The sequence below is a fragment of the Balaenoptera borealis genome (assembly GCF_965194805.1).
Source record: "Balaenoptera borealis genome assembly, chromosome: 15".
Lineage (NCBI taxonomy): Eukaryota > Metazoa > Chordata > Mammalia > Artiodactyla > Balaenopteridae > Balaenoptera > Balaenoptera borealis.
Window position 1 is genome coordinate 71551340 of NC_138871.1, and position 27837 is coordinate 71579176.

The window sequence follows — 27837 nt, forward strand, 5'->3', positions numbered from 1 at the left end:
TACTCTTCAGTGGTCTAGCATTTATTTCACTAGCCCTTGAGGATTCACTGAGTGATCGGCAAGGGAACCCAACGTCTCAGCATCCCAGTTTCTGTGCTCTACTTCCTGACTCCCCTTCCCTCAGCGCTGGGGCAGCCTGCTTGGGGCACGAGCAACAGCACGGCTTCGCTCCTCTCAAGATAGAAAAACAGAGGAGATAAATATCTCGGTAAGGCAGATACCCCTGGGCCTGACACTAGGAGAATTAGTGTGCTTCTGGTAGGTGAGATGGGGAAGAGCACGGGGTGGGGGGTGGTGGTTGGACACGACAGCCAACCTTCTCTGGGTGCTGGCAGATCACCGTGCTCAAGATACAGGGCACAAGGACCTGCTTTGAAGCAGGTGAACAAGTGCGAGAGGACTGAGCTCCGAGGAAAAATGCAGGTTTTCCCAAGCCATCGTGCTTTCTCTTTCCTCCCCATCCCACTTGTGCCAGTGACAGAAAACCAGGAAAGGACACCATGTGTTTGCCAGGGTCAAGTGATGGGGCAGGAGACGGATGGGAGCGATGGAAGGCCACTTGCCTCAAGAATCAGGGAGCAGCTGCCCTCAATCCACCTGCTCTTCCACAGAGTCAGAGTCTTCGTGGGCTGGACCCAACAGGCAGGATGGAGGGCTAGTTGCGGTGAGCTCGCGGCAGAAGCCAGTGCGCTGGAGACATGGGGCAGCATCTGCCTCCGTAACTAGATAAGCAGGTCAAGAGCAGAGCTGTGCTCTTCCAAAGCCATCACCCAAGAACCAGAACCCACAGGTGGAGCCTCTGAGGTGTGGTGGCACAGGCTTGTACTTGATACACCTGTGCTCGGGGCCAGGGACCCAACACACGGCGGAGCAGAGGGGAAAGGAGGGCATCCCCGAGATACAGAAATCGGCACCCCGACTCTGGGGCAGCTAGGCCAAAAGCCCACAGAGCACAGAGGAGAGCGGGCACTTGGGGAATTTGTGCTTAGATCATGGACCATCTTCCCTTGTCTCCAGCCTGCAGCTACAAGCTATGAAGTGCGATCTGTCAGTGGAGCTCTGCAGCAAGACGGAGGGGGCTGTTAGGTCACCATGAAGGCCCGCTTTTGAACCCCCGTGGGAATCGCAGCAATGTGTCACCAGGCCCGGGTGTGCACCGGTGCCTCCAGCCCCTTCCCCGCGTACTCTGCACACTGAAAGCCAAGATGCATGCAGGGCTCTGGCCCAGAGGACCCCGTTTCCAAGTGTGTCTCCCCTGGACTCACTCTCCGTGGCTGCTTAGCAGCCTCAAGTCTTGGCATAGATTCTTCCTGCAGGCAGGCCCCGCCTCTGGGAGTGCCGTCACCCTGCAGACCCAGGGCTGGCCCCCCAGGGCCTCCGGGCCAAAATTCCAGTTGTGCAGCCCCGAGCTGGGAAGTCAGATCTTGGGCCGCCAGCCTTTGATGAACTGCATGATCTTCTTGACCTGCAGCTTGGTGAGGTGAAAGTCATCTGCCAAGATGTCCTCACTGAGCTGCACGAAGATGCTGCCATCAATGCGCTCTCGGGCAAAGAAGCTCACCACGTCCTCCGAGAGCCCGATGAAACGCAGACTTCGCGAGACCTCCTCCAGGGAGAGTGCAGACAGGTCAGCGGGGGGCTGCCAGGAGGAGGCATCCCGGCCGCCCCAGCCTGTGGCCCCATCCCGGGGACTGGTCGGAGGCCCTTCTAGGCGCCCCTGGGTGAGAAGAAGTCGTGCTCTGCCTGCTTCGGGCCCCTGCAGGGCCACGGGGGACAGGGGGGCGGGGACCTGCCGCAGCACCAAACCTTCAGGCTCAAAGGCCTTGGGGGGTCCAAGTGGCAGAAGGCCAGGCCCAGGCCCAGGAGCCCTCACAGCTCTGAGCTCCTGACAGCGCAGCAGCTCTGGCTCTGGAGAGCTGCCCCGGCCCAGCTCAAAGGGATCAGAGGGCTCCAGGGCGGGTGTCTGGCACTCAGAGGAAGGGGAGGAGGAGGTGGGACAGGAGGAGGAGGCAGCGGCCGAATAGGCCTGGCCTGGAGGGCCCGGGCCCGGGGAACGAGCGGGGCTGGAGGTAGCCAGGGGACCTGAGCTGGCTGTGGGCCCAGAAGGGGAGGCGGCTGAAGGGCCTGTGGGGTAGGCAGGCCCAGAAAAGGGGTTCAGAGCTCCAAGGGGAGCGAAGCGTTTCTGGGGGTGGGAGGGCTTGAATGGAGGCGGGCAGCTGTGGTAGGTCTTGACAGGGGTGTCGGCCCCCCAGAGAGAGGGAGCTCCACTGCTCAGGGGCTCTACAAGGGCCCGGGAGGCCTGGCTGGGCTGCGTAGTCGAGGGCAGGGGTCCCGGGGGTGGGCGGCTGGGGGACTCGCCCACCTTGCAGTCTCCCCAGGTGCATGGGTAGCAATAGAGGGAGTAGGTATCCGGTGACGGAGAGCCACTGCCACTGCGGGAGCCCGCCCTGTGGGCAAAGAGACAGACACAGATGGAAGGGTAAGCACAGCAAGAGGGAAACGCGACAGGGCCACACACACGACACAGCAAACCACTGCTCCACCAGGTCACAGAGGCCGCTGCTCCGATCTCAGCAGCGCTGGCCCGCACCCCAGCCCCCGAGGCCTGAGGCCCTCTGAGATTGCCCTATTCTTTCTCCCGGCACCCCCCTCCCCAGGAAAAATTAAACTAAACTGAATTACATAGAAAATTTTCAATAGCAAGGAGCACTCCACCCTGTGGCAGATCCCACTCTGGAGGGAAACAGAGCAACACTCCCAGCCAGTTGTCATCATTTAGGAGACAAGCGAACTGAAGCAGGAAGCCCCGGACCCCGGACCCCAGGGCCCCCTCCCTCAGGTACTGCTCAGAACCTCTGAACCTCTGAACCCCGGGCCTGAAGTCTTCCTCTTCCTCAGCACTGGCTCCCCTCCCCACCCTCCCCTGCTTCAGTCCACCTGAGGAGGCCCAGGACCAAGAGAAGGAAGGGGCTCACCCATCCTGGAGGCCAGAGGAGTAGTAGGAGAGGCTGGAGCTGGGGGAGTGGAGAGGCTGCAGCCTGGGGAAGCGTGGGGGCACCGGGGGACTGCCCGAGAGCCGGCCATTGGCACTGCCACCTCGGGGGGGCACAGGAGGGGCATTGAGCAGGCGGCACTCCTCCTTCACCTGCAAGCACAGGGCCATGACGCCACCCCGGTCCCCAGGCAGCTGGGCCAGGGCGGCGTCTGGGACTGACACTGCCCCACTTTGCCAAGAGCCTGCCTCGCCTTACACCCCAGCTGCTCACCCACCCACCCACCCCTTCTCGTCTCTCCAGCCCGTTTCATTCATCGAGAGCCGACAACACATACACTGTCTCCTGTGGCCTTGGAAATCCATCTTGAATGTAAGAAAAAATAGAGAAGTAGATAAAAACAATCAGTTAAGTAGACATATTCCCTCCTTAAGGAAAAGGAGAGAAATAAGAAGAAAAAGGTGTAATGAGAAGAAAGGGAAGGAAAAGTATCTGCTATCTGGATCCCTGCCTTATAGGTCAGACACTCAAAAGTGGACTCCATGGGATGTTCATAGGTGTTGTCCATAGTCTGTGCACAAGCTCGGTTGGAAAATTCTGTGTTAAACACAGATAAACGGGCTTCCTTCGTGCAGGACCTCTCAGAGCCCTTATTATACCAATACTCTGCGGCTCCAAAGTGAGGAGGGGGGAGGCTGGGCATCACAGACTACATCTTCTAAACTTACTTCACCATAGAACCTTCTTTACACTGGACAACTTAAAGGACTCCTTGTTCTGTGGAACCTTCTGGGTAACACTGTTCTAGGCTCATCCCCAATTCTCTGAGGCTGGGGACCTGCTGGCATCTTTGTCCCCACAACCCCCAATGCCACCGTCCCTGGTATCCCTTCCTACAAATGCTCCTGCGTTTCTTTCCTCCTTGTTTTCTCCCCTTTCCCCACCTCGGCCACCCTCTGTCATACACTCCGGCGGCTGGAGACCGAGATGCCAAGACTGGGGCCCAGGAGAACGAGCTTTTCAAGCCCAAACCCTGACCCCTGGCTGGCCACCTCCCTGGAGGATGGGGCCCACAGAGCTCAGAGCCCGGCCTCCCCCCCTCCTCGCCTCCACCGCGTCCACTCACCGCCTCGGATTTGGGAGGCAGGGGAGGCGGGGCCGCCTCGGGCTCCAGGCGGGGCGGCCCAGCGGCCCCGAAGGAGATGAGGTCGGGCCCCGGGAGCGGCCGGGTCCTGCCCTCGGCGAGGCCCTCGGCCGCCTGGTGCGTCCACAGCTCCTCGTAGGGGATCTCGGCGGGCAGCGCGGCGGGCTCGGGCGCGCCGGCCCAGTCGGGACTCACGTACTCCTGGTCGCCGTCGCCGGGCGGGCCGGGGCCGGAGGCGGGGGCGCGGGCGGGCCCGAGGGCGCGCGGGGGCGCGGGCAGGCAGAGGCGCGCGCGGCGCGGGCTGGCGCAGTCTTCGGCCAGCTCGGCGGGCGCTTCGCGCACGGCGGTCGAGTACTCGTCTGGGTCGAAGCGCTCGCGGCAGTAGGAGGCGCTGTCGCGCACCAGGCGCTCGACACGCGGGTCCCCGGCCAGCAGGCCCTGCGGTAGCGCGAAGCGCGGCGTGTCGGTGAGCAGCAGGAAGTGCAGCGGCGCCGGGCCCTCGCGGCGCAGCGCCAGTCCCAGCACCACCGTCTTGGAGATGATGCTGACCAGCTTGTAGCAGTGGCCCTCCCGCACCGGGTGCAGGTCGTAGGGGTTGCGCGGCGGTCGGCTGGGCACCAGCACGTTCACCGGGAGCCGCACGCGCTCGATGATGGCGCGCACCGTGTGCTCGCCCTCCTGCATCTGCAGCTCCAGCGGGCTGCGCGTGCTGAAGCGGCCCTGGCACTGGAAGGGCAGGCTCAGGCTCTCATTGGTGCGGTGGTTCATGCAGATGAGGCAGGGCATCTTGCCTTTGATGGGCCTGGCGCCCCCGCTGCCACCCGCGGCCCCCGTGCCCCCCGGGCCGCCGCCGCCGCCGCCCACCCCGGCCAGCGCCCCGGCCCGGCCCAGCTTGCGCAGCAGGGTGGTGAAGCGTGAGCGCTCCTTGGTGGTCTTGGCGCACAGGATCTCCGCCTGGCCCATGAGAGTGAGCTCGTCGCCGGCGTGCAGCGTGAAGTTGTACACCTCGCTGTCCTCGCTAAACTCGCCTGACACCACCTGGGGATCCCAGAAACGGAGGGAGGCCTTAGGGCCCCGGGAAAGCCACCGGGCCGGGACCCAGGAGGACAGCGCTCCTCTTGGGGCTTTCCCAGGGCTAAGACCAGATCAAGAGCAGTGGACTGAGGACAGTCCATTCTGGAGAGGCCACGTGGTGGCTGTGCAGCCTTCAGTGAGTTACCTCTCGGGGACCTTAGTTACTCTTACTTGGAAGAATTGCTGTAAGGATTAAATAGACTATATGTACAATGAAATACTTTGAAAATACTAAGCATATGGCAACTTTTGTTATCATTTTTTACAATTAGGGCGATAACAATCCTCCACCTATTCAACAAGACTGCTCTGAAGAGAAATGAACTGATGGATAAGCAGAGGGTTTATAAACAGGCAAGAACCACCTGTACATAAGTGGGGGACCATGTGCACTATGTACCACACAGCTATGCTACCACCACCAGTGGCTGAGAGGATGGCTGCCCGGAAAGACTTCGCAGTCAGGGCGTGACCCTCCACACACACCTCCTGCGTCCCCACCTTTTGCAGGAAGCTCCAGGAAGTTCATACACCTAGCCAGAGGCTTTCAAGGGGCTGCCAGAAGCCACACTGTGACACTTTTACCTCTTAGAGCTCAAAGGCCACCCTCCAACCAGGGTCAGGCTTGCCCCCGAGGATAATGGAAACCTGGGGGCACCGTGCCTGGTGCAGAAAGGACTAACCTTGACACTGAAGGTGATGGCTTCCATCACAAAGATGCGATCAGGGAAGACGCTGGCCACCTCCTCCACGCTGCTGAAGTACCTCACTGGCTCCCGAACATCCCGGGCCTGCTCCAGGAGCTTGAACTTCCCTGCACAGGAGGGGATGCAGGCTGCTGCTAGGGTGGGCCTGCTTGCTGGCAGCCTAGCCTGCTTCCGGAGAGACCTCATTGTCTCCGCTTCTTGTTCCCCTCATCTCAGCCAGCCTCTCTGTAACTCAGGTGGTCAGAAGGGCAGGTTTGCACTAGTGGAAGGAGCTGGTCAGCTGATTCAAGCCTCAGCAGGGAGGTGAGCAGAGATTCCTAGCAACTAGAGCCCAGCCCTCACCCAGTGGGCAGCTTGTGGGTGTGTGATAAGGCTAGCAGTTGCCTGCCCAGAGAAACCCAAGTGCAAACTGGCACCCAAACACTTGGACACAGAGCTATCCTCGGACCAAGCGTTAGTGTGGCACTGGGGGTGCTGATTCCTAGCTTGGTCCCAGCCCCACTCTGATTTGCAATGACCCTAGACAAATCCCTTCCTTTCTCTGTGGCTTTGAGTCCTCAGCTGAGGAAGCTGGAGCAGATGCTCTTGGGCCCCGCCTGGATCTGGCATTCTAGGTATCTGCGTTGGATTGCTAACCCACACTGATGCAATGGGCAGACCAGGGGCCCAGCCCCAGTCTTTGGAGGTCCAGGGAGAGCAACTCTGACTCCTAGATCTGTTCCCAAATCCTCCTCTGATCCAACATCCAGCCCCACTGTCCCAGAGGCCTCTGATCTGAGCCCAGCAAAGCCTCCTCCCTCAGATGAGGTCTTCCCAACCTGCCGTCCAGGCCTATGTTTTGGCTGGCTCAGCAGATGCCCCCAGCAGACACAGACTTTAAAGAATGATGATAATCCGTAAAGCTGACACCCCTCTGTGTAAACTGTCTAACCTCACTGGCCACACACCTTTTATGTGCCCACCTATGTGAGCACAAAGACAGGCTGTGAGCCACGCTGGCATCTGGACAGATGGCCTCTTCTTAGCCCTCACACAGAAGGAAGAGAGTCCCGTATAAGCTGAGAGAAGGCAAGGCGACTCTAGCGTCTGTAGTGTTGCCGGTGGTTGCTGCAGTCATAGCCCATTCATTTGTTCATTCCACAAACATTCGTGGAGCACCCACTACGTGCCAGACACTAGCCTTGCCCCGACAGGGGGTGCAAATCTGGGTAAGACAGTCTGCCCACAAGGAAATCCAGATATAGTGTGTGATGGCAGGATGTAACAAATGCTACACCAGACTCATGACAAAAGAGTGAGAAGACCACTGAGTTGGAAATCTGCCTGGCAGTCTGAGGGGATCATAAGAATGAAAAGAGTTTTACAGAATGGACATACCACATGGAAGAAATAGCATGAGCAAAGACACAGAGTCACGGAAGCAGACTGCCTGCCCAAAGGGGTGAGTGCCTGGAGAGTAGGACTTGAGGGGGGTGATGACAGGGGTGAAGCAGACAGCAACTGGGTTATGAAAGGCTCTGAATGCCATATGGTAGGATTTTATTCCGTAAGAATGAAACCCCCTGGAGTGTTCTGAGCAAGGAAAGACCAAGATCAAAGTTGAACTCTATAAAGATAACAGGGACACCATTCAGGTAAATAACTCAGTAACGAGTTCTGGAAAAGAGCCAGGGCAGCAACTGAGGGAATAGCAAAAATGAGCAGACCAAGAGGTACTTTTGAGGTAGGGAGCCTCATCAGACTGTGGTGACTGATGAGTAGGTGGTGGAGGAAGGGACTCGGGTCACCAGCCTGGCCAGAAATGGAGACAGCAGAGCTGTTAACCAAAACTGAGACCCTGGAAGGAATGAGTTGTGGAGCACCAGCCGAACTGGGGAGGCCAAGTGAGGCCCTGCAGGGGGTGTTCCTAGGGCAGGAGAGCGTGTGGGTGCAGGGCTTGAGGATGCCTAGTCAGAAGTAACAGACAGAAGGTCACCAGCCCACGGGAGGCAGCGTCAGCTGTGGGGCAGGCAAGATAGCTCAGGAAAGAGGAAGAACAGAGGATCTTGACCCTTTGGGGACCCTCTTCCCAGAGAAATCCCACAGTGTACCCCTAGCAGGAACACACAAAAAAGCATTTTGTATACAGTACAGGGGGGCGGTTTTTGGAGCCCCCAAAGCCCAACCAGAAACCCGGATTGAGACACCCACTCCCTAATGCAGAGTATGAAGAGCAGAGGGCCAGGGGCAGAGACTGAAGCATCAACATCTATGAGCAGGAAAAGTGAGAACCAAGAAAGAGAGGGGGAAATGCCCAGGAGAAAGCTGGAGGGAACATACCCCACGTCCCATCCCCCATCCTTCCCCAACCACTCTGAGTCCCTGGTAGGAAGAGGCCTCGGATGAGCCACAGCCCTAGAGGGCAGCAGGGATAAACTGGGGAGGGGACCGAGCAAAGAACAGTGATCTGCAGGTCAGAAAGCAGGAGTCACAGGTCTGCTACCATCCAAGAAAAGTAGCCCCCATCCCTCACCCAGTCACCTCCCCCATATCCACACACAAACCCCCCAACCCCAAGCAGCCAGGCAGGGAGAAGTGCCCACTGCCCCCTGTGGGGAGAGCTGGAGCCAAGTCAGGGCTGGAGCCGGGGAGGGGGGGGAGGATGTGGCAGGGAAGATCGATGTAACCATGGCAGCCGGCACCACCCCCTCCGCCGCAGCCTGAGCCCAGAACCGGTCATCACTGCCGGGAGGAAGGAAGGTAGACCTCCCGGGGGTGATGCTCTGGCCCCTGGAAGCCTTTTCCTCCCTCTGCAGCCCCACTGGGGGCAGCTTCCTCTCCTGCCTCCCCCTACATAAGACCCGAGGTCCCCTGCGGCTGTAGGGACCTGCCCCACCCTGGCCTGCCCCTCCTCCCTGTCCGTGACTCCCAGAGCACGTATACGCGGCCCCGACCGTCCCTTCCAGCCTGAAGCAGGGTCTTGTTTGTCACCCCTCCCTGCCAGCACCTGACCCATAACAGACGCTCCATAAAGAATGGTGGGTAAATGCACAGACTTGGGAGTCGGACAGACCTGGCTGAATCCCAGCTCTGCCACCTACCACCTGTGTGGCCTTGAGCAAATTCCTTAATCCCCATGGGCTTCTGTTTTCCCATCTGTAAAGTGGAAGCATACTACTTGGCTCAAGGGACGCGTCTGCCCGGTGCTGGGTCCGCGGCCCGCGCGGGGAGAGGCACCGCGCAGAGGGCAAGGCGGGGAGCTGGCGGGGTGGGGGTGGGGGGGTCGTCCCGGAGGAGTCCGGTCTCCCCGCCTCCCCGGGCGGTGGGCCTTGGCCTGGAGACCCGGCTCTCCAGCAGCGGCCCCCACGCCCCTCGCTGCAGGGCATCGCCCTGAGCCCTCCTCCCCTCTCCCTCCCCCGCCTCCCGCGGCTCTCTCCGCGGTCCGCCCCGCCCGCCGGCCCGCGCAATTATTAATTCATTAGGAGGAACCAGCGCTGAGCTGTGCACTCAGAGCTTCCTCATTAACCCGCTGGCGGCCCAGCCCCTCCCCCTCCTAGGGGGGCCTCGGCCACCCAGCCCCCATCCAGGCGGGGCCCGAGCGGCCCACCGGAAAGATGGAGCTGGGGATGCGACACCTCGGCAGGCCAGCTGTCACCCCCCGTACACAAGGGCACCGAAAGAGATGGGGGGAAAAGGCCAGGAGCCCCGTGGACACAGAGTTCCCCAGAAGGCTCTGTACCTTGGTTTCCCGGATTTTTAATGACACAACCGAAATGGCACAGTAAGTCATATTTCTGTCAGTGAAGGCTTTTTCCAATCTTTGTTTTGTTTTTTTTTTTTTTGCATCGAACCTGTGCCCCCAGCAGTGCAAGCGCCGTCTTCACCACTGGACCGCCAGGGAAGTCCCCCAATCTTTGCCTTTTTTATCCCAAGAAGAAGACCTGGGACCTCTCCCTGGACCAAGGCCAGATACCCAGGCTGGGAAGTTTCTAGCTTGGGCAGGCCTCCCCAAGGGCTCCAGGCCAGGTCAGAAAGACACTTAAGACAGTTTCCTCATGTTTAAAATGGGCTGTGGGGCTACAGGAGTACGAGGGGCACAGGGCGCCGTAAAGGGCAGAAGCCCCGTAAAGGGTTTAGTCCTGTCCCACTGGCTCCGGGGAGACCCAGGCAGCGCCAGAAGGGGAACAGCGTACCTGTGAGGAAGGGACGGTGAGCCTTCCCAGCTCAAAGGATTCCAACCTTTGCTGGGGGGTGGGCAGCAGTTAAACACAGAACTGGGCTGACTACTAACTCCTGGAGCTTGATGAAACTTCCTCACAGGGTTGCTGTGAGGATGCAATGACAACAACGCTCTGCCCAGTGTCTGAAACGCAGCGCGTGTTTAACATGCAGGAGCTGTGGGATCCTGGGCTCACATAGGGGCATCTCTGGGATGGGGCCACCAGACTTCCATCCCTCCCACACAGGGGACAACAACCCTGCATTCCTGATGTGGCAGCAAGCAAGAGCCCAGGAGTCAAGATACCCGGGTGCTAGCCCTTGCTCTGCTGCTTACCAGCTGTGTGACCCTGGGCAAGTCACTTCCCTTCTTAGGCCCTCTGTTTCATTGTGTGCAAAACGAAAGGGCTGTACTTTCTTTTTTTAGCAGCAGAATCCTTTCTTCAAACAAAATCTTTAGGACATCAGCATCATATATATAACAGATAAAAGTAGAAATTCATTGCAGAATCTTATTTAAAAGCCTAAAATTTTAACATTCACTTAAGTCAATCAGTGAAAACAATAAGTTTAACACAAAAATTGGGAAAAACAGGATTAGAGCAGGCAGATGCAGCCACATAATCAGCCTGAGCATCCCTTTGTTTTTGAAGTCTTTTGGTTGCACAGTACTGAGAGGATCCTAGCAGGAGATATTCTCTTTGAGGGTCTGTGCAAAAAGTGTTAATGAGGCAGAGGTACCACCTGTATGTAATGGTACATACGGAAGGTCTCTAGTCGGGGTTAAGGTTTGATTTGTAGCAGTTTGAGGGTGTGGGTACTTTTTTTTTAACATTAGTTTCAAATCTATTTTAAAATAAAATGGGAATCAAAGGTTTGCAACCAGAAACCCAGGGCTCCACAAAACAGTATGAAAACCACTGGGCCCTAACTCTAACCCTAACCCTAATCACCACCCTGCCAGCCGTGACCTTGCTCACTCCTGTGGCTCTAAGGAAAAGCCAGTCACCAACAGTTTCCTCCAAGACCTCCCCACCCCTACCCCCCTGCCTACACCTCCCACCGGCTCTGCGCCATCTGTCCCTGGCTGGGCACACCTGGGTACTGCAGGGGGATGTCAATCTTGGGCCCGATGACATAGTGACCCTCCTCCAGGGTGTGGGCTGTCACCGTTGTCCACTGGCGGCAGGAGTGAATGAGCAGGATGTCTCGCTCACTGACGCCCTCAGCATACTCCCCTGAGAGGGGAAAGGAGGATAGAGGAGGAAGGACAGAAAAGAGAACGTTAGGAGGGGCAGAAAGAATAGGCAGGGTGATCCCCTCACCTCCTCAGCGAGACTCCACCGGGGACAGCTCCCCATGACCCCTGTCAGACCAGCAACACTCAAGGGACAGGCCGGCTGCCAGCTGTGACCTTGGGGCTGAATCAGGCCCCCTCTCTCAGGGCTCAGGCTCCCAATGGGGCCCCAGCAACCAGCCCAGCCTCCGTCCTGCATTCATCATGCGACTGGACTGCCTGCTGTCCCAGGCCCTGTGCTGGAGCCAGGGGCTCCCAGCGGATGAGCCCAGCCTCTGCCCTCCAGGAGCCCTTAGGCCCAGGGGGAGGTGGGAAGAGATGTGAACAGAGAATACAGGCCAAGTTTGAGGCGCTGAATGGAGGCTGTCTGAGTTCTCACAGAAGGGGCAGTAAACTAGCCGAGGGGGAGTGTGGGGCAGGAGGGAGGATGGGAGACAGTGCAGAGCAGCAGACACTTGAGCTGGGCCTCAGAACCACCTGAACTGAGACCAGCAGAATTCGCAGCCCCCGAGTCGGCTCCTCGGCCAGGAAAGGAGGGCCTCGGTGGGGCACAGAGAGGGCCGAGAAGGGGCCGTCCATGGTGAACCCCAGCGCTATGGGTCACTCGGGTCAGGAGAACGGCAGGGCTTACAGGAGCTGATTCCTGGCTCTCTTTGGGCTCTCTTTTCACCCACTGCCACAGACAGTCTCCTGCACACAAGGGACCTCAAAGGAGAGAGGAGAAAGTCTCAGATACCCCCTGATCCCACCTCAGAGAAGCTGCTTCTTGTCTCTCCCTCCCTCAGCCCTTCATCCCCCCCAGTCTTCGGAACACAGTGATGAAGGCCAGAGGAAGGGGGTGGATTTAGAAGAGTGATGGGGGCTAGTCCTGGGGGAAGCTGCATGGGGGCCAAGCCGTCGGGAGGGGCCTGGGCCCCAGAGGCTCCAACCCCAGCACCGGTTTCCAGGAGAGCAGAAGGGCTGGCCCAGCTTCCAGGAGGCCTTTGAGCCGTCTCCTGGTTGCAGCTGGTGAGCAGGGTGGCGGTGAGGGATGCCTCCTTCCCAGCCCCCTCAGATGCAACTTAATAAATTTCTGCCACCCAACCAAATGGGAAATGGTTTACTCTGATGGCTGGGGACTCCCTGAAGTGTGTGCATTTGGTCGGGGGAGGGGAGGATGTGTTCAGGACCTGCAGGAAGGGCCTGGCTTCCACCCTGTGTATGGAGCGGGGAGGGGTGAGCCTTTCTCCTCAATTCCTCACCTGAGGCAGAGGAGGCTTTCCTACTCTGTAACCTCCTCTTAGAGCTCTCCTAAGCCCCAGGCTGCCCTTCCAAGGGATGCAGGCCACAGTCACACAGGACACACACCAACAACCATGGTTCATGGTCACCAATAGTTGAGCCAGCACAGCCACCTGGCCCACAGTGATAGGGGCTTGCTTACCACCCCAATGACACAACTCAGTCCCATGGTCCCACTAAGGGGCCCCTCCCAAATGCACAGGCACACAGGGACCTTCAAGACTTCAAGACGTACTTTTGATCACATATTCACACTCACAGTTTTGATCACATAAGGTGACCACAGCCATAGCCACCATTGTCACAGACAGGCACCAGGCAACTGGGCCATCACACCAGTTGCTCATTCCCTCATTCATTTACTCCTTCCATAATCTTTGTTAGGCAGGATGCCCTACCTCAAGGAGCCTGCAGCCCAGTAGAAGGACAATAAACTGACCATTACAACGGGTTACAATAGGAGACAAGATAAGGGTGCCAGAGGTGTCAAGGGAGCCCAAAGGAGGCCTGCCAGATTGAGGAGCTCAAAAAGGACCCCCCCGGGGGCGGGGGGCAGATGCCAAAGAGGATGTGTGGGAAGTGGCCAGGCACAACCTAGGGCCAGCATATTCCATTCACACGCAGACACACACAGCCTTGCTGTTGACATGGGCGGTCTCGGCATCACACGCCGACGATCCGGAAAACAAGACGTTGGACTGCCGGGCAACCCTGCCCGACGGCCCAGGCATAGACGCTCTCACCGAGCCCGCTCCTGGGACACAGTGACGCTCACTGTGCCCACTCCTCGCCGCCGCGGGTCGGAGGAGAGGCCGCTGGCCCCGCGGAGAGGAGAGGAGAGGAGCCTGTGGCCGCGGGCTCCATTAGCATTCAGGGAAGCGAGTGTGCCAACGCGGGCCAAACCCCTATTCTTCTCACACACAAAACCCCCGGCCTGGCTGCCAGCCCCGGCTCCTGCCCCTCCCCCAGCCAAGCAGCCCCTCTTCCCCCAAACGGTCCACTTGCTCGGCGCAGCCTCCGGGCGCCCCTCTCGGGCCCGCAAGCATCAGCAGAGCAGCCCGGGCCCCCGGGCCCCAAGGAGAAGTGGGGCAAGATGTGGGGAGGTCCGGGGGCTCGGGGGCCCGCCCGCCGGGAGGACTCGCTCACTCAGGCCCAGAGGTAGTCTGCCGGCCCCCGGGGACCGGAGGCTGCTCCCCAGGCCGCGAAAGGAGGGTGCGAGAAGGGTCCCAAGAGGGACAGAGCGGGGCTGGGGGGCGGCGGCGGTGGGAAGACAGAGTCCGAGGCCCAAGGGATACGGGAGGATCGAGGTGAGAGGCCGGAGACAAAAGCATGGAAGGGGGGCGCGGCCCGGGCGGGGGTCTGAGGGCGGCGAGGGAAGGGGGTGCACCGACGGGGCGGACTTGGCGGCTCCGCCGCGCTCCGGGCTCCAGCTGGGTCGGAGAACTCTGTCCCGGGCCCGGCCCCAGTCCCTGTCCCAGGTTTCTGTCCCTGTGCCCGTCCGTGGGGCCCAGAAGGAGGCGGCCCTTCGGTTCGTGGGCCTCGGCTCCCCGGGGAGGCGCTCCGGGAGCAGCGCGGGGCCCGCGCCGAGGAGCGGGAGGGCAGGGGCCGCATCCTCACGGCCCCGGGAGAGTCCCCGATGGCCCCGTGGCCCCCGAGTCGCCCTTCCCAACACCCCCAGTACCTGGCCCGAGGCAGGCAAGCGTGGGCAAGCGGCAGCGGCTGACGATGAGGTCGAGCGGGAAGGCGCCCATGCTCCAGCGCAGGCCCGCCAGCCCGGCCGCCAACTTCTCCATGGCATGGGCGTCCCCGGGGCCGCCGTCCCGGGGCCCCGACGGCCAGTCCCGCGCGGCCCGGGCTTCCGCGCCCGCCGCCACCTCCTGGGGCCGCCGCGGCGCTCCCCGCCTGGCGGCCCGGCCGGTGCTGCGGGCGTCACGTGGCCGGCCTCCCAGCGGGGCGCCGGCCCCCGCCCCCCGCCCCTCGCCCCACCCCCCGGCCCGCGCCCGCAGCCGCCGCCAAGGCCCGCCTCCCCGCCCGCCCGGCTCGCCCGCCCCATCCCCGAGCGTCCAGGTGACAGCCGGGGACCGGGACCCCCGGCGGGCGCCAGGAGGGAAAACGTGGACGCGAAGCGGCATCCCCGGGCGGTGGGGGTCGGCCTCCCCTTCCCCGCCGAGCGTGTTCGGATCCCCCTTTCCTCGCCCGCTGGTGCCCCGGCCTCCGGGAATCGCCTCCAGTCCCGCTCGGGGGTCCTGCTTCACTTCCCAAAGCTTCTGCCGCCGCGATCCCAGCAGCGGTTGCTGCCTTTAGGACGTATATCACCTCCAGCTTCACACATCCTGGCGAGGCCGCTTAATTAACCCCATCTTACTGATGAGCAAACAGACTCAGAGAGGTCAAGTAGCAGCTTGATTTGAAGCTAGGTTTAACTGCAGATCCCACCGCCTTCCCAGCTTGTCGCCGAAGCCTAATACCGCCCCCTCCGCCCCCACTTTCCAAGTTCCCGGCGCCTTCTTACCGATTGTCACCAGTCCGTGAGCCAGATAGCTCCAGCATAGACGTAAGCTGGTGCTGAAAGGGCTCCATGGACTCTCGTCCTCAGCCTCGGTACCCCAGAGAGATCCCCCCTCAACACACACACACAAGCGGAGGTGACTGACACCCCACATCAGGTGACCTGAACCCCAAGAGGAACGGCACCAGATAAGATGAACACAACTTCTCAGACGAAGAGACATTTCAGATCACTGTTCAATCTCCATCTTTTGCAGAGGAAAGAAACGGAGACTCCAAGAGCAGAAATGCTTTGCTCCAAGGTCACACAGCAGGAAAGAAGCAGAGCTGTGACTGGAAGGCAGTTTGTCATCCAAACTGGGACACCTTTGAGAGTGCAGGAGGTGCTAACAGGGATAGGTTTATAGGCATAAACCAGGACAGAGGGTGTAAACCAGGACCAGACCATTCAGTCACCCTGTGTCTGAGAGAGGCCTCTGAGCCTGGATGTAGACGCCACATCTGCAGCTTCTAGTTCTCAGTATTGCTGGTTCACCTCAGCCCTAGACCTCAGTTTGCAGCTAAGCCCCTCTATCCCCACCGAGGCATTCACAGGCATTCCATGTCAACAATCACACTTGAACCCGGTCCTCTTTCATTTTCTATCCCAGCTAAGGACATCACCTTTCACCTGGTCCCCCAACCTGGAACTCTTCTTAATCCTTCCATCCAGCTGGTCACCAAGTCCTGGCAATTCTGCTTCTGCCGTTTGTCGTGTGGCCCTTCCTCCTCTCCAACCCTGCTGTCCCAGCCGGACTGCAGTTCCTCCTCTGATCTTTCCTCCAGGCCACACTTCATATTTCATACCAAAACCCGTGTAACTCTGGATTTTGGCTGAGTCAGGGACCACACAGGTGTGAGGAATCAAGCAGAGCTACCTAACTGGTTGGACCCACCCCCTAATTGTTGTAGAATGTTCCAGAGCCTTTCTAGGGCTTTTTAACTGGTGGCAAATCTCCAGAGACCTCTATGTGCACATACATACATCCCTTGATTTGTTCAGGGCTCAAGAGCCATGTGGGAAGGAAGTCAGCTTCACTTTGAGTCAGAACCGCTTAGATCTTTCCTTGGGCTGAGATTGCTGGAAGACAGCTGGCAGCACGGAGAGCACAGGAAGCAGCCCGAGGGAGGAGGGTGCTTAACAGAGAGGCCAGAGTGGTCCATGGAGTAGAAAGATGGTGGAAGTGGCCAGCAGCAGCTCAGGTTATATGTAAAACAAACCCACTCCACCCCACCTAGAAGGACGGATGGCCTTCTCTGAGCCCATGAACTGGGGGAGGCCAGAGAACATTTGGATAAGCACCTCTGAAAATTCTAGGAAATGTTGTAACCAATTTTTCTTTCAGAAAATTCTAAATGTAAACTAGAGATAATAGTATTATGAATCCCCCTGTACTCATCTCCCAGCTTCAACACTTACCAGCCCACGGCTGATCTTATTTCTGTTTATTTCCCCTCCTTATAGAATTTTTTTTAAAACAGCTTTATTGAGTTATAATTCACATACTTTACAATCCATCCATTTAAAATGTACAATTTCGGTGTTTTTAGTATACTCACCATATTGTGCAACCATCACCACGATCTAATTTTCAAACATGTTCATCTTTCCTTAAAAGAAACCCCTATCCATTAGCAGTCAGTCCTTTCCCCAGCCCTCCTCCTATCTGTAAACAATCGCCAGTCTACTTCCTGTCTCTATAAATTTGTTGATTCCATACATTTTCATACAAATAATAAAATGTGTGGTCTTCTGTGACTGGCTTCTCTCACTTAGCAGAAGTTTCAAGATTCACCCATGTTGCAGCATGTATCAGTACTTCATTATTTTTATGGCTGAATAATATTCCAGTGTATGGATAACCACATTTTATTTATTCATTAGTAAGCTGATGGACATTTGGGTTATTTCCACCTTTTTGGCCTCATGAATAATGCTGCTATGAACGTTTGTGTACAAGTTTTTGTGTGGACATATGTTTTCACTTCTCTTCCTTGTGGTGGAATTGCTGAGTCAGATGGTAACTCTATGTTTAACATTTTGAGGAACCGCCAAACTGTTTTTCAAAATGACTGCACCCTTTAACATTGCCACCAGAAATATATTGGGTTGGCCAAAAAGTTCGTTTGGATTTTTCCATTAACATCTTACGGAAAAACCCGAACGAACTTTTTAGCCAACCCAATATGAGAGTTCCAATTTCTCCGCATCCTTGCCAAAGTGTATTGTCTGTCTTTTTAAGTCTAGCCATTCTAGTGGATATGAAGTGGTATTTCATTGTGGTTTTGATTTATATTTTCTTTAATGACTAATGGTCCTGGGTAACTTTTCATGTGCTTATTGGATATTTGTATTTTCTTTGGAGAAATGACTATTCAAATCCTTTGCCTTTATTTGTCTTTTTGTTGTTGAGTTGCAAACATTCTTTTTATATTCTGGATATAAGTCCTTTTTCAGAGATATGATTTGTGAATATTTTCTCCCATTTGATGGGTTGTCTTTTCACTTGATGATATTGTTTGCATCACAAAAGTCTTTGCTTTTGATGAAGTCCAATTTATCTATTTTTTTCTTTTGTTGCTTGTGCTTTTGGTGTCATATCTAAGAAAACATTGTCTAACTCAAGGCCACAGAGAAGAGATTTACTCCTGTATTTTCTTCTAAGAATTTTATAGTTTTAGCTCTTACATTTAGGTCTATGATCTACTTTGAGTTAATTCTTGTGTACAGTGCGAGGTAGGAGTCCAACTTCATTCTTTTGCATATGGATATCCAGGTGTCCCAATGCCATTTGTTGAAAAGGTTATTCTTTCTCCCATTTAATTGTCTTGGCACCCTTGTTAAAGATCAATTGAGCATACATGTCCTCATAGAACTTTGAAAAGCTCTTAGATATCATTTCCTCTATAAATATTTCAATATGTATCTCTAAAGATAGGAAACTTTTTTTTTTTTTTACAAAATTTAACTGCAGTGATATTACACAACTAACAAACTAACAATATTTTCTTAGTATCATAAAATATATGTAGTCAGTGTTCGTATTTTCCCAACTGTCTTGTTGGAGAATTTATTTACAATTTATTTAAATCAAGTTCCCAGTAAGATCCATACATTTTTTCCTTGCAATTTTTTTGTAGAAGAAATTGGACTATTTGTCCTGTAGTGTTTCTCACAGTCTAGATTTTGTTGATTCAGTCCCTGTAGGGTAATTTCATTTGTTACTTTGTCTTTTGATTTTCTCTAAATTGGTAGTAGACTGTAGGTAGTAAATCAAATTCAGATGGTTTGAGTTTTGCTTTCTTGGCATTACTATGTTATAGGAGGTGGTGGTCCTTCTGTCAGGAGGCACACAGTGTCAGGTTGTCTCTATTTCGTGATGTCAGCAGCCATTGTTGATAGTTGCCTAAGTGTCACCTTCCCTTTAAAAACACCTAATTTCCCAAGATAGGACTGACTCATTTTTCTCAGTGTGCACACCACACCACTCCATAGAATGTATTGCGTTGTACTATTAAATACACCTCCTGCATTTTATCTATTCACATGTGATTCTCCACAGGGACTAATATGTATCTGGCTTACAGCAGGCATCAACAGATAAGGCAAAATGGTCCTAGAGCTGAGAGGATGACGTTTGAAGTCCAATGGCGGTACAAGTGACTTAATCTCTTTTCAGTGGTGGCAAGAGCCAACTGTCAAAATTTCAGGAATTTCACAAGTGGGTTATTAAACACAGCTATTATCAAAAATTAAATTATTAAAAGTTACAAATAAACAACTTATATTAAACAACCATAATAAATAATTAAAACTCATTACTTCCTCATTTTATTACATTTTACTATTTTCTATGCTCTAAAGGTTATTTTTGTCTATTGTTTCTGTATGGTGGCAAAACTATATAATGGTGTGCTACTGTTCATCTCTTCCCAACTCTGTGTTTGGTAATGTCATGTTGATAGCTTGAAATTGGCCATAGTGGGATTATTTACACCATGGAAATTGGCAAATGCTATGAATCAGGGGTTTTTTTTGCCTAGAGAGTGGTTATAAAACATTTACCAGTACACCATTGTCTCTCATTGTTAAATGGGGATAAAAATAGTACCCACTTCATGTAAGATGTACATAAAGCACTTGGCACAGTTTCAGATACACATTTTAATAAATGGTAGTCATAAATTTTATTACTTGTATCTCATCTCATCTCTGGACTGGGAAGCTGAGGGAAGCTGTACTTTCATTAGGCATTTCTAAGGCAAATATAACATGGAGTACTACACACTCATTAAAAATTGTGCTATGAAAGTTAATAAACAGAAACCTCATTTAAAATGGAGTCGGGAGGCCAGAGGGGTAAACTCTCACGCCCTACCATTCCACTGTCAACTGCAGACCCAGCAGGAAGAGACTGTACCTTTGTATCTCTAATGGGAAGAAGGTTACCACTTTACTACCTAGCAGCAGGAAGAATTTCTCCCTGCCAGGAAATAGCCTAGCCATTGAGAGACTGTCACAACTCAGCTAATGAAAAGCCACTATACTCTGAATTCCCAGTTTCCTCCAATGGACTCTTTATTTATAATAGCTCCTCCCAACTCCCCCTTCTCCTCTATAAAAGAGTTTTCTCTCCTTTGTTCTCCAGACTTGCCTGTGGTTCCCTGTAGATTGCATGTCCCAAATTGCAATTCTTTTTTTTCTTTTATAAATTTATTTATTTATTTATTTTATTTTTGGCTGTGTTGGGTCTTCATTGCCGCGCATGGGCTTTCTTTCGTTGCCGCGAGCGGGGACTATTCTTCACTGCGGTGTGCAGGCTTCTCATTGCAGTGGCTGCTCTTGTTGCAGAGCATGGGCTCTAGGCGCGCGGGCTTCAGTAGTTGTGGCTCTCTGGCTCTAGAGCACAGGCTCAGTCGTTGTGGCGCACGGGCTTAGTTGCTCTGCAGCATGTGGGATCTTCCCAGACCAGGGATCGAACCCATGTCCCCTGCAATGGCAGGCAGATTCTTAACTGCTGCACCACCAGGGAAGTCCCCCAAATTGCAATTCTTGCCAATTCCTGAATAAACCCATTTTGCAATGAAACAGATGAATTTAATAAGGTTGAAGGTCAATATATAAAAATCAACTGCATATTCTATTCTGTTCTTAAATTCATCTATTAGTTTTTATAGCTGTTTCGTAGAGTCCTTGGGATTTTCTGTGTACAAGATCATGTTGTCTACAAATAAAGACAGCTTTATTTGATCCTGTCCAATCTGTAGGCCTTTTATTTTGCGTCTAACTGCATTGGCTAGGACCTCCAGTCCTATGTTGAATAGGAGAAGTGGAAGTGGACATCTTTGCCTTGTCTCTGATCTTAGAAGGAAAGTCTTTGGCCTTTCACTATTGAGGACGGTGTTAGTTGTAGGTTTTTTGTAGATGACCTTTATCAGGTTGAGAAGTTCCTTTCTTACCTACTATTTTATTGTTTTCTGTTCATCTCCTCTATTTTTTGTTCCTCTGGTTCTTCCTTCCTTGCCTCTTAAAGAAGTCTATTTCATTTTTTTCTATTGGCTTTTTAGCTATACTTCTTTCCACTTTTGTTTTTTTTTTGGTGGTTGTTCCAGGGATTACATTATTCATTCTTAAACTTTCACAGTCTATATAGAGTTAGCAGTATATTAAATATAGAAAACTTGTAACATATAGATCCATTTATCCCTTCTCCAATATACATAGCACTGTATGTATACATTGTATGTATGTACACACATTTACATGTATTTCATTAACCCCACAAGACAATGTTGTCATTTTTAGGTGTAAAGAGTCATACATATTATAATGAAACGAAGAAGAAAAAACAGACCTTTATATTTACCCACATATTTACTTACTGATGCTCTTTATTCCTCTCTGAGGACCCAAGTTTCCATCTGGTATCCTACACCTTCAGCGTGTAGGAGTTCCTTCAGCATTTATTGTACTGCAGATCTGCTGGCAATGAATTCTCTCTTTTTTTTTCCTCTTTTATCTGAGAATGTCTATTTTCCCTTTTTTCTGAAGGATGTATTCATGGGATATAGAATTCTGGGTTGACTTTCTTTTTCTCTCAGCCTTTAGAGATATTGTTTCACTTTTATTTGGTAAATAAATAGTTCACTCTCTAGGGGCTTTATTTAGCTGATTTTTTGTATAAAGTCCAGAGTTTATCTTTTTTTAATTTTTCCCCCTGTGGAGGTTGCTTTTATAGGATTTACTCAACCATTACCAGAAGCAGAAGTGCCCCAACCTTATTTTTCTATTAAACTTTTTATTTTGAAAAGAGCTAGACCTATAGAAAGGTTGTAAAAATATTATAACAAACTCCCATGTATCTTTCACCTCGATTCACAATATAATACGTATTATTCTTTTCTTTTCTGAGCCATTTGAAAGCAAGTTCAAGACATCATGCTCCTTTGCCCATGAATACTTCAGTATGTGTTTCCTAAGAACTAGGACATTCTCTTACACAGCCACAGTTCAATTATTAAATTCAGGAAATTTAATATTGATACATAATATTCAGTCCACATTCAATTTTTTATCCCAGTATTGTCCTTTATAGCATCTTTTCCCAAGATTTAATCTAGAATCATGCACTGTATTTAGTTACCGTGTCTCTAAGCTAGAACATTTTCTCAGCCTTTTTTTTTTTTTTTTTTTTTTTTTTTTGCTTTTAAGACATTGGTATTTTGAAGAATATAGATCATTTGTTCTGTAGAATGACCAGTTTTGCCTGATGCATCACTGTCAGGAATACTCAGGGCATCATACCAGGAGGCAAGTGATGTCAGTTTGTCCCACTTTTCGTGATGCTAACTTGGATCACTTGGTTCAGGTTGTGTTTGCCAGGTGTCCGCACTATAAAGGCACCGTTTTTCCCTTTGTGATTAACAGAGAATCGGTGGGAAGATGTTTGTGACTGTTCTCAACGTCCTGTTCCCCAGCACACTTGCACCCAATGATAGCATCCATTGCTGATTCTTGCCTGGGTCAATTATTACTGTGATGTTTACTAAACGGTGATTTTCTAACTCTGTCATTCCTTAAACATGTATTAGTTGGCATTCCACTACAAAGAGGAGCTTGCCCTCAGCCCCTTATTTATTATCAATTCATGAATTCTTTTAAATTCTTTATTTTGATGCTCAAACTGTCCTATATTTGACCAAAGGCAGCATCTTTCAGCTAGTTCCTGTGTGCCATTGGCATGCACCCATAATTCTTTGGAATTTTCCTTACTTTCTGAAACAATAGGATGTTCCAGGGTCATTCTGCCCTTTGCCTGCCCAGCTCTGGAATCAGCCATTTCTTCAAGGACTACTGCTTCCTTTTAGTGATTTGGGGACTGTACTCCCAGCAGCACCATCTGTAGAGTCCAGGTGATAGAGGCTTTTCAGAGTTGAAAACAACTAAGAAGTCTGTGTTGTCCTCTGAGGGAAATATGTCCACGATTCTGTCCACTTGCTACATAGTTCTGCGGCTGGAACACCATAATCACTTACCCCTCTGCTAGCAGGCTGGATAGACCAAAGTACAGTCTGGAAGTCTTCCTGTTGATGTTTGAAGCACCATATGGATATTGTCACCGTGTGTTCTTTTTTTTGGGGTCGAGCCACGCAGCTTGTGGGATCTTAGTTCCCTGACCAGGGATCGAATCCGTGCCCTCGACAGTGAAAGCGTGGAGTCCTAACCACTGGACCACCAGGGAATTCCCATGTCATCGTGTGTTCTTATAAAGGGCTGGGACATTCCTAAGGACATTTTTATTTTTTATTTATTTATTTTAAAGCCATTCACTTTTTTCTTTTTATTTACTTATTTATTTGTTTGTTTGTTTGTTTGTTTATTTATGGTTGCGTTGGGTCTTCGTTGCTGTGCGCGGGCTTTCTCTAGTTGCGGCGAGCAGGGGCTACTCTTCGTTACAGTGCACGGGCTTCTCATTGCGGTGGCTTCTCTTGTTGTGGAGCACGGTCTCTAGGCACATGGGCTTCAGTAGTTGTGGCTCGCGGGCTCTAGAGCTCAGGCTCAGTGCTTGTGGCGCACGGGCTTAGTTGCTCTGCGGCATGTGGGATCTTCCTGGACTAAGGCTCGAACTCGTGTCCCCTGCATTGGCAGGCAGATTCTTAAACACTGCACCACAAGGGAAGCCCGACATTTTAAAAATGAGCTCAATTTGTTGACTTTCAGCCCTCATTTTGTTATCACATAACATTGTGTTAATTTCCTTTTCATAAGTTCTCTACAATTAAGAAGAATTCATTGAAGATGTTCTTTCTTATTTCTGTGGTGTGAACTATAAAGTGTCTTAGAATCCTGCGAAGTAGGAAAGAACCACAGTTTGGTTGACCTTTGTAATTTACCTAATGTAGTTCATTAGGCAAAAAAATGTAGAAAGGAGCCTATTCAAGGGGTGTGTTTTTTTGCATGTTTATATTTTATCATAAAAGGAGAGAATGTTATAGGGATAAAGAGGAATTGGAACCCAATCCTTATCTATAGGTTGTTCCTGAAATGCTCCTTCCAAAAATTAAATAACTCATGAAATATTTATTTCGGGAAGTTAGAATTTTAAGTTTTGGTCAATAGTGAACACAGTAAATCAAACTACACGTCTTATAAGTTGGGTATTTTGTTAGTTGATACACTTTTTTTTCAAGTAAATAATACATGTTTATCCAAAACAAATAAAACGTTTTGACTCTAAATAGTATTTTAAATAATATTAGGAAAGAAGTAACAATCAACATGTTTCATTATTTTCATTATTCCATATTTTTCATTTTGTAAAATTTCTTCTAATTAAGCTTCACCATCACTAAGATGTTTTTAAACTGAAGCTTCATTAGCCTTTTCATCTCTTGCTTTTAAATGGTGGTGTTTATGTTCACGACATGAGAAGCTTCAGAATCCTTTAAAAATGACTTTATTCAAATTGTTTTCTAAAAAAGAGATTTTGTGCTACTTGTTTTTCATACCATTCAGAACCACACTTGCCTGAATAAACATTTCAGATGGCCTTGGTATCATCTGGGCCCAAGCGACAGCAAATAACCAAGCAAAACTGTAGAAATTGTCCAACGTCTTCTCTGTGAATCAAGTCAACGAATTAGCTGAGGCTCTGACAGCTTTGCTTTTGTCTGCTGAGACAGATTGTCCAATAATTCCACTGAAATTCCAATCTGAGCAATAAGACAAATAGATCAATGGAAGAGAATAGAGAGCCCAGAAATAGACACAGGCAAATATGGTCAGCTGATCTTTGACAAATGAGCAAAGGCAATTAAATGGTAAAAGAAAGAATAGTCTTTTCAGCAAATGGGGCTGGAACAACAGGACATCCACATGCAAAAAAGAGAGAGAGAGAGAATATAGACCCAGACCTTACACCCTTCACAAAAATTAATTCAAAATAGCCCATAGACCTAAATGTAAAATACAACACTATAGAACTCATAGAAGATAACACAGGAGAAAACCTAAGTGACCTTATGTTGGGCGATAACTTTTTAGATGCAACACCAAAAGCGTGATCCACGAAAGAAAAAACTGGTAGGTTGGACTTCATTAAAATTAAAACCTCTGCTCTGCCCATCTGAGCAATAGAGTCTGGATAATATTCATGGGTCTGAAAGATGTGAGCTTCCTTCTCTAGACTTAAGATCTGACGTTTTGAAGATGGCAACACAACACGGTTGATATTTTTATAACGGGGCAAGTTGACTTATTATAGATCACACATTTACCCTTACCACTTGCTTTGCTGCTGTTTTCACCAGTCTTCTTGCCACCAACCAGGCATCAGGTATGGAAGACAGCAACTGAGAGCCCTGGGCTTACTGTCAAGCAAAGAAGCTTCCAGAACTTGTGGGAGAGCTCCCACTCAGTCACTCATATAGCGACTGAACAGTTGGTAGGAATGCCTTCTGGGGAAGTTGGATTCTTGACCATGTATGTGAGGGTTTATTTCTGGGCTCTCTATCCTGTTACATTGGTCTATATGTCTGTCTTTATGCCAAGACCATATTGCTTTGGGGTTTTGTTTTTGTTTTTTACTGAGGTATAATTGACATATAACATTATTAGTTGCAGGTGTATAACATAATGATTCAATATTTGTATACACTATGACATGATCACCACAATAAGTATCATTAACATCCATCACCATACATAGTTACCTATTTTTTTTCTTGTGATGAAAACTTTTAAAGTCTAGTCTCTTAGCAACTTTCAAATATACAATACAGTATTATTAACTGTAGTCACTATGCTGTACATCAACAAAATGAAAATGCAACCTACCAAATGGGAAAAAACATTTGCAAATCATATATCTGAAAACCCCAAACAACCCAATTTAAAAATTGGCAGAGGATCTGAATATATATTTTTCCAAAGAACACATACAAATGGCCAACAGGTACATGAAAACGTGTTCAACATCACTAATCATCAGGGAAATGCAAATCAAAACCACAGGGAGATATCACCTCACACCTGTTAGAACTGCTGTTGTAAAAAAGATAAAAAATAACAAGTGTTGGCGAGGATGTGGAGAAAAGAGAACCCCCTGGGCACTGTTGGTGAGAATTTAAATTGGTGCAGTCACTGTGAAAAACAGTATGAAGGTCCCTCAAAATATTTAAAATAGAACTACCATATGATTCAGCAATTCTACATATGGGTATTTATTTGAAAGAAAGAAAAACACTAACTGGAAAAGATATCTATGCCCCCATGTTCGTTACAACATTATTTACAATAGTCAAGACATGGAAACAACCGAAGTGTCCATCGATGGACAAAGAAAATGTGAAATATATATATATATATGATAGACATATATACACATACATACACAATGGCATATTATTCAACCATAAAAAAAGAAGGAAATCCTGCCATTTTCAACAACATGGAGGGTATTATGCTAATTGAAAAATACCATATGATCTCACTTATATGTGGAATCTAAAACAAACAAACAAAAAAAAACAAATGAAAAAACGAGCTCATAGATACAGGGAACACATTGGTGGTTACCAGAGGCAGAGGGCTGGGGGGTGGACTGAAATGAGTGAAGATGGTCAAAAGGTACAAACTTCCAGTTATGAAATAAGTCCGGGGGTGTAATGTACAGCATCATGACTGTGGTTAATAACACTGTACTGTATGTTTGAAAGTTGCTAAGAGAGTAGATCTTAAAAATTCTTATCACAAGGAAAAGAAAATCTGTAACTATGTCTGGTGATGGGTGTTAACTAGACTTATCATAGTGATTGTTTTGCAATATATACATACATTGAATCATTATTTTGTACACCTGAAATGAATATAATGTTATATGTCAATTATACCTTCATTGAAAAAACAGTATGTTGTTTAATTTTCATATATTTGTAAAATTTCCAGTTTCTCTTCCATTATTGATTTCTAGTTTCGTTCCATTGTGGTCAGAGAAGATACTTTTAAATATTTCAATCTTTTAAAATTTATTGAGACTCGTTTCATATAATGCTATTTTATAAATGACCAGAGTCTATTCTATTTGCTTTTTATGTGAGCACTTATTATTACAATATTATGGGAATTTAAATTTTAATAAAAGACATTTAATCAGTTCTAAAAAAAGGACTTGTAAACTCTAGTCTGTTGTGTATAATATACTTCTATGTGGTGCAGGGTCAAGTCCCATACTCAGTGATGATATTATAGTATACACATGTCTCATATTATTTTCTAAAGTACTGCTCTATTTTTACAACAGATATCAAGGAGTGAAAGTGGCCCTCCATTAGGGCATGGACTTCCAGGGAAGGTAACTGCCCAGGTATGGGAGTCAGACCCACCTGGGAATGGGCCTGAGTTTTTCTTTCTGCTAGTGTGATTCTGACAATTTACATAATTTGCTGAGCTTGTATTTATTCACTTGCCAAATGCGGACAATAACACATACCTCATGGAGTATGTATCCTAAATCAGGATTAGCTGAAATCAGATTAGCACAGGGAACTCTACTCAATACTTTGTAATGACCTATATGGGAAAAGAATCTAAAAAAGAGTGGATATATGTATATGTATAACTGATTCACTTTGCTGTACACTTGAAACTAACACAGCATTGTAAACAAACTATACTCCATTTTAAAAAAAAGGAAGATGAAGAAGACACCGGCTCTGAGACTGAGGAGGGCAAGTGAGGGAGGGAGAGAGCAGTGTCCTGGGATCCAAGTGAAGGAGGTGTTTCAGGAAGGAGTGAGATTAATGAGTCAACATCTCAGATTCAGCACCGCTCTGACCTCGACAAGAGCTTTCCTGATGGGGTGATGGGAATGCAGCCCTGATTTAATTGAGCAGAGAGGAGAAGGAGCAGAGAAGCATATAGACAGCCCTTCAGGGAGTTTTGCTATAAAAGGGAGTAGAGAAATGGGTGGGAGCTGGAGAGGACGTGGAGTTGGGAATCAAGGGAGGGTGCTTTTCTTTTTGGCAAGTATTAGAGATCTTCCAGCATGCTTCAAGTTGTTGTTTGCCCTACTCTTGTGTGAAACGTTAAAAGAGATT

General features: G+C 50.3%; 1 protein-coding gene across 3 annotated transcripts; it reads right to left on the reverse strand.

Annotated features, from left to right (window-relative positions):
- On the reverse strand, positions 1-14633 carry GAREM2 (GRB2 associated regulator of MAPK1 subtype 2). Of its 3 annotated transcripts, XM_082356875.1 has the most exons (6): positions 14375-14633; positions 11213-11353; positions 5895-6025; positions 4120-5175; positions 2976-3145; positions 1-2447 (listed from the first exon to the last, which is right to left on the reverse strand). In XM_082356875.1, exons 1-6 carry the CDS (start codon positions 14484-14486, stop codon positions 1418-1420), a joined length of 2640 nt encoding a protein of 879 aa, XP_082213001.1. In that variant the 5' UTR covers positions 14487-14633; the 3' UTR covers positions 1-1417. The 3 variants fall into 3 exon arrangements, with proteins under 3 accessions (XP_082213001.1, XP_082213002.1, XP_082213003.1); XM_082356876.1 differs by lacking the exon at positions 11213-11353; XM_082356877.1 differs by lacking the exon at positions 14375-14633 and having other exon boundaries at positions 11211-11349.
- Positions 14634-27837: the final 13204 nt, after the last annotated feature.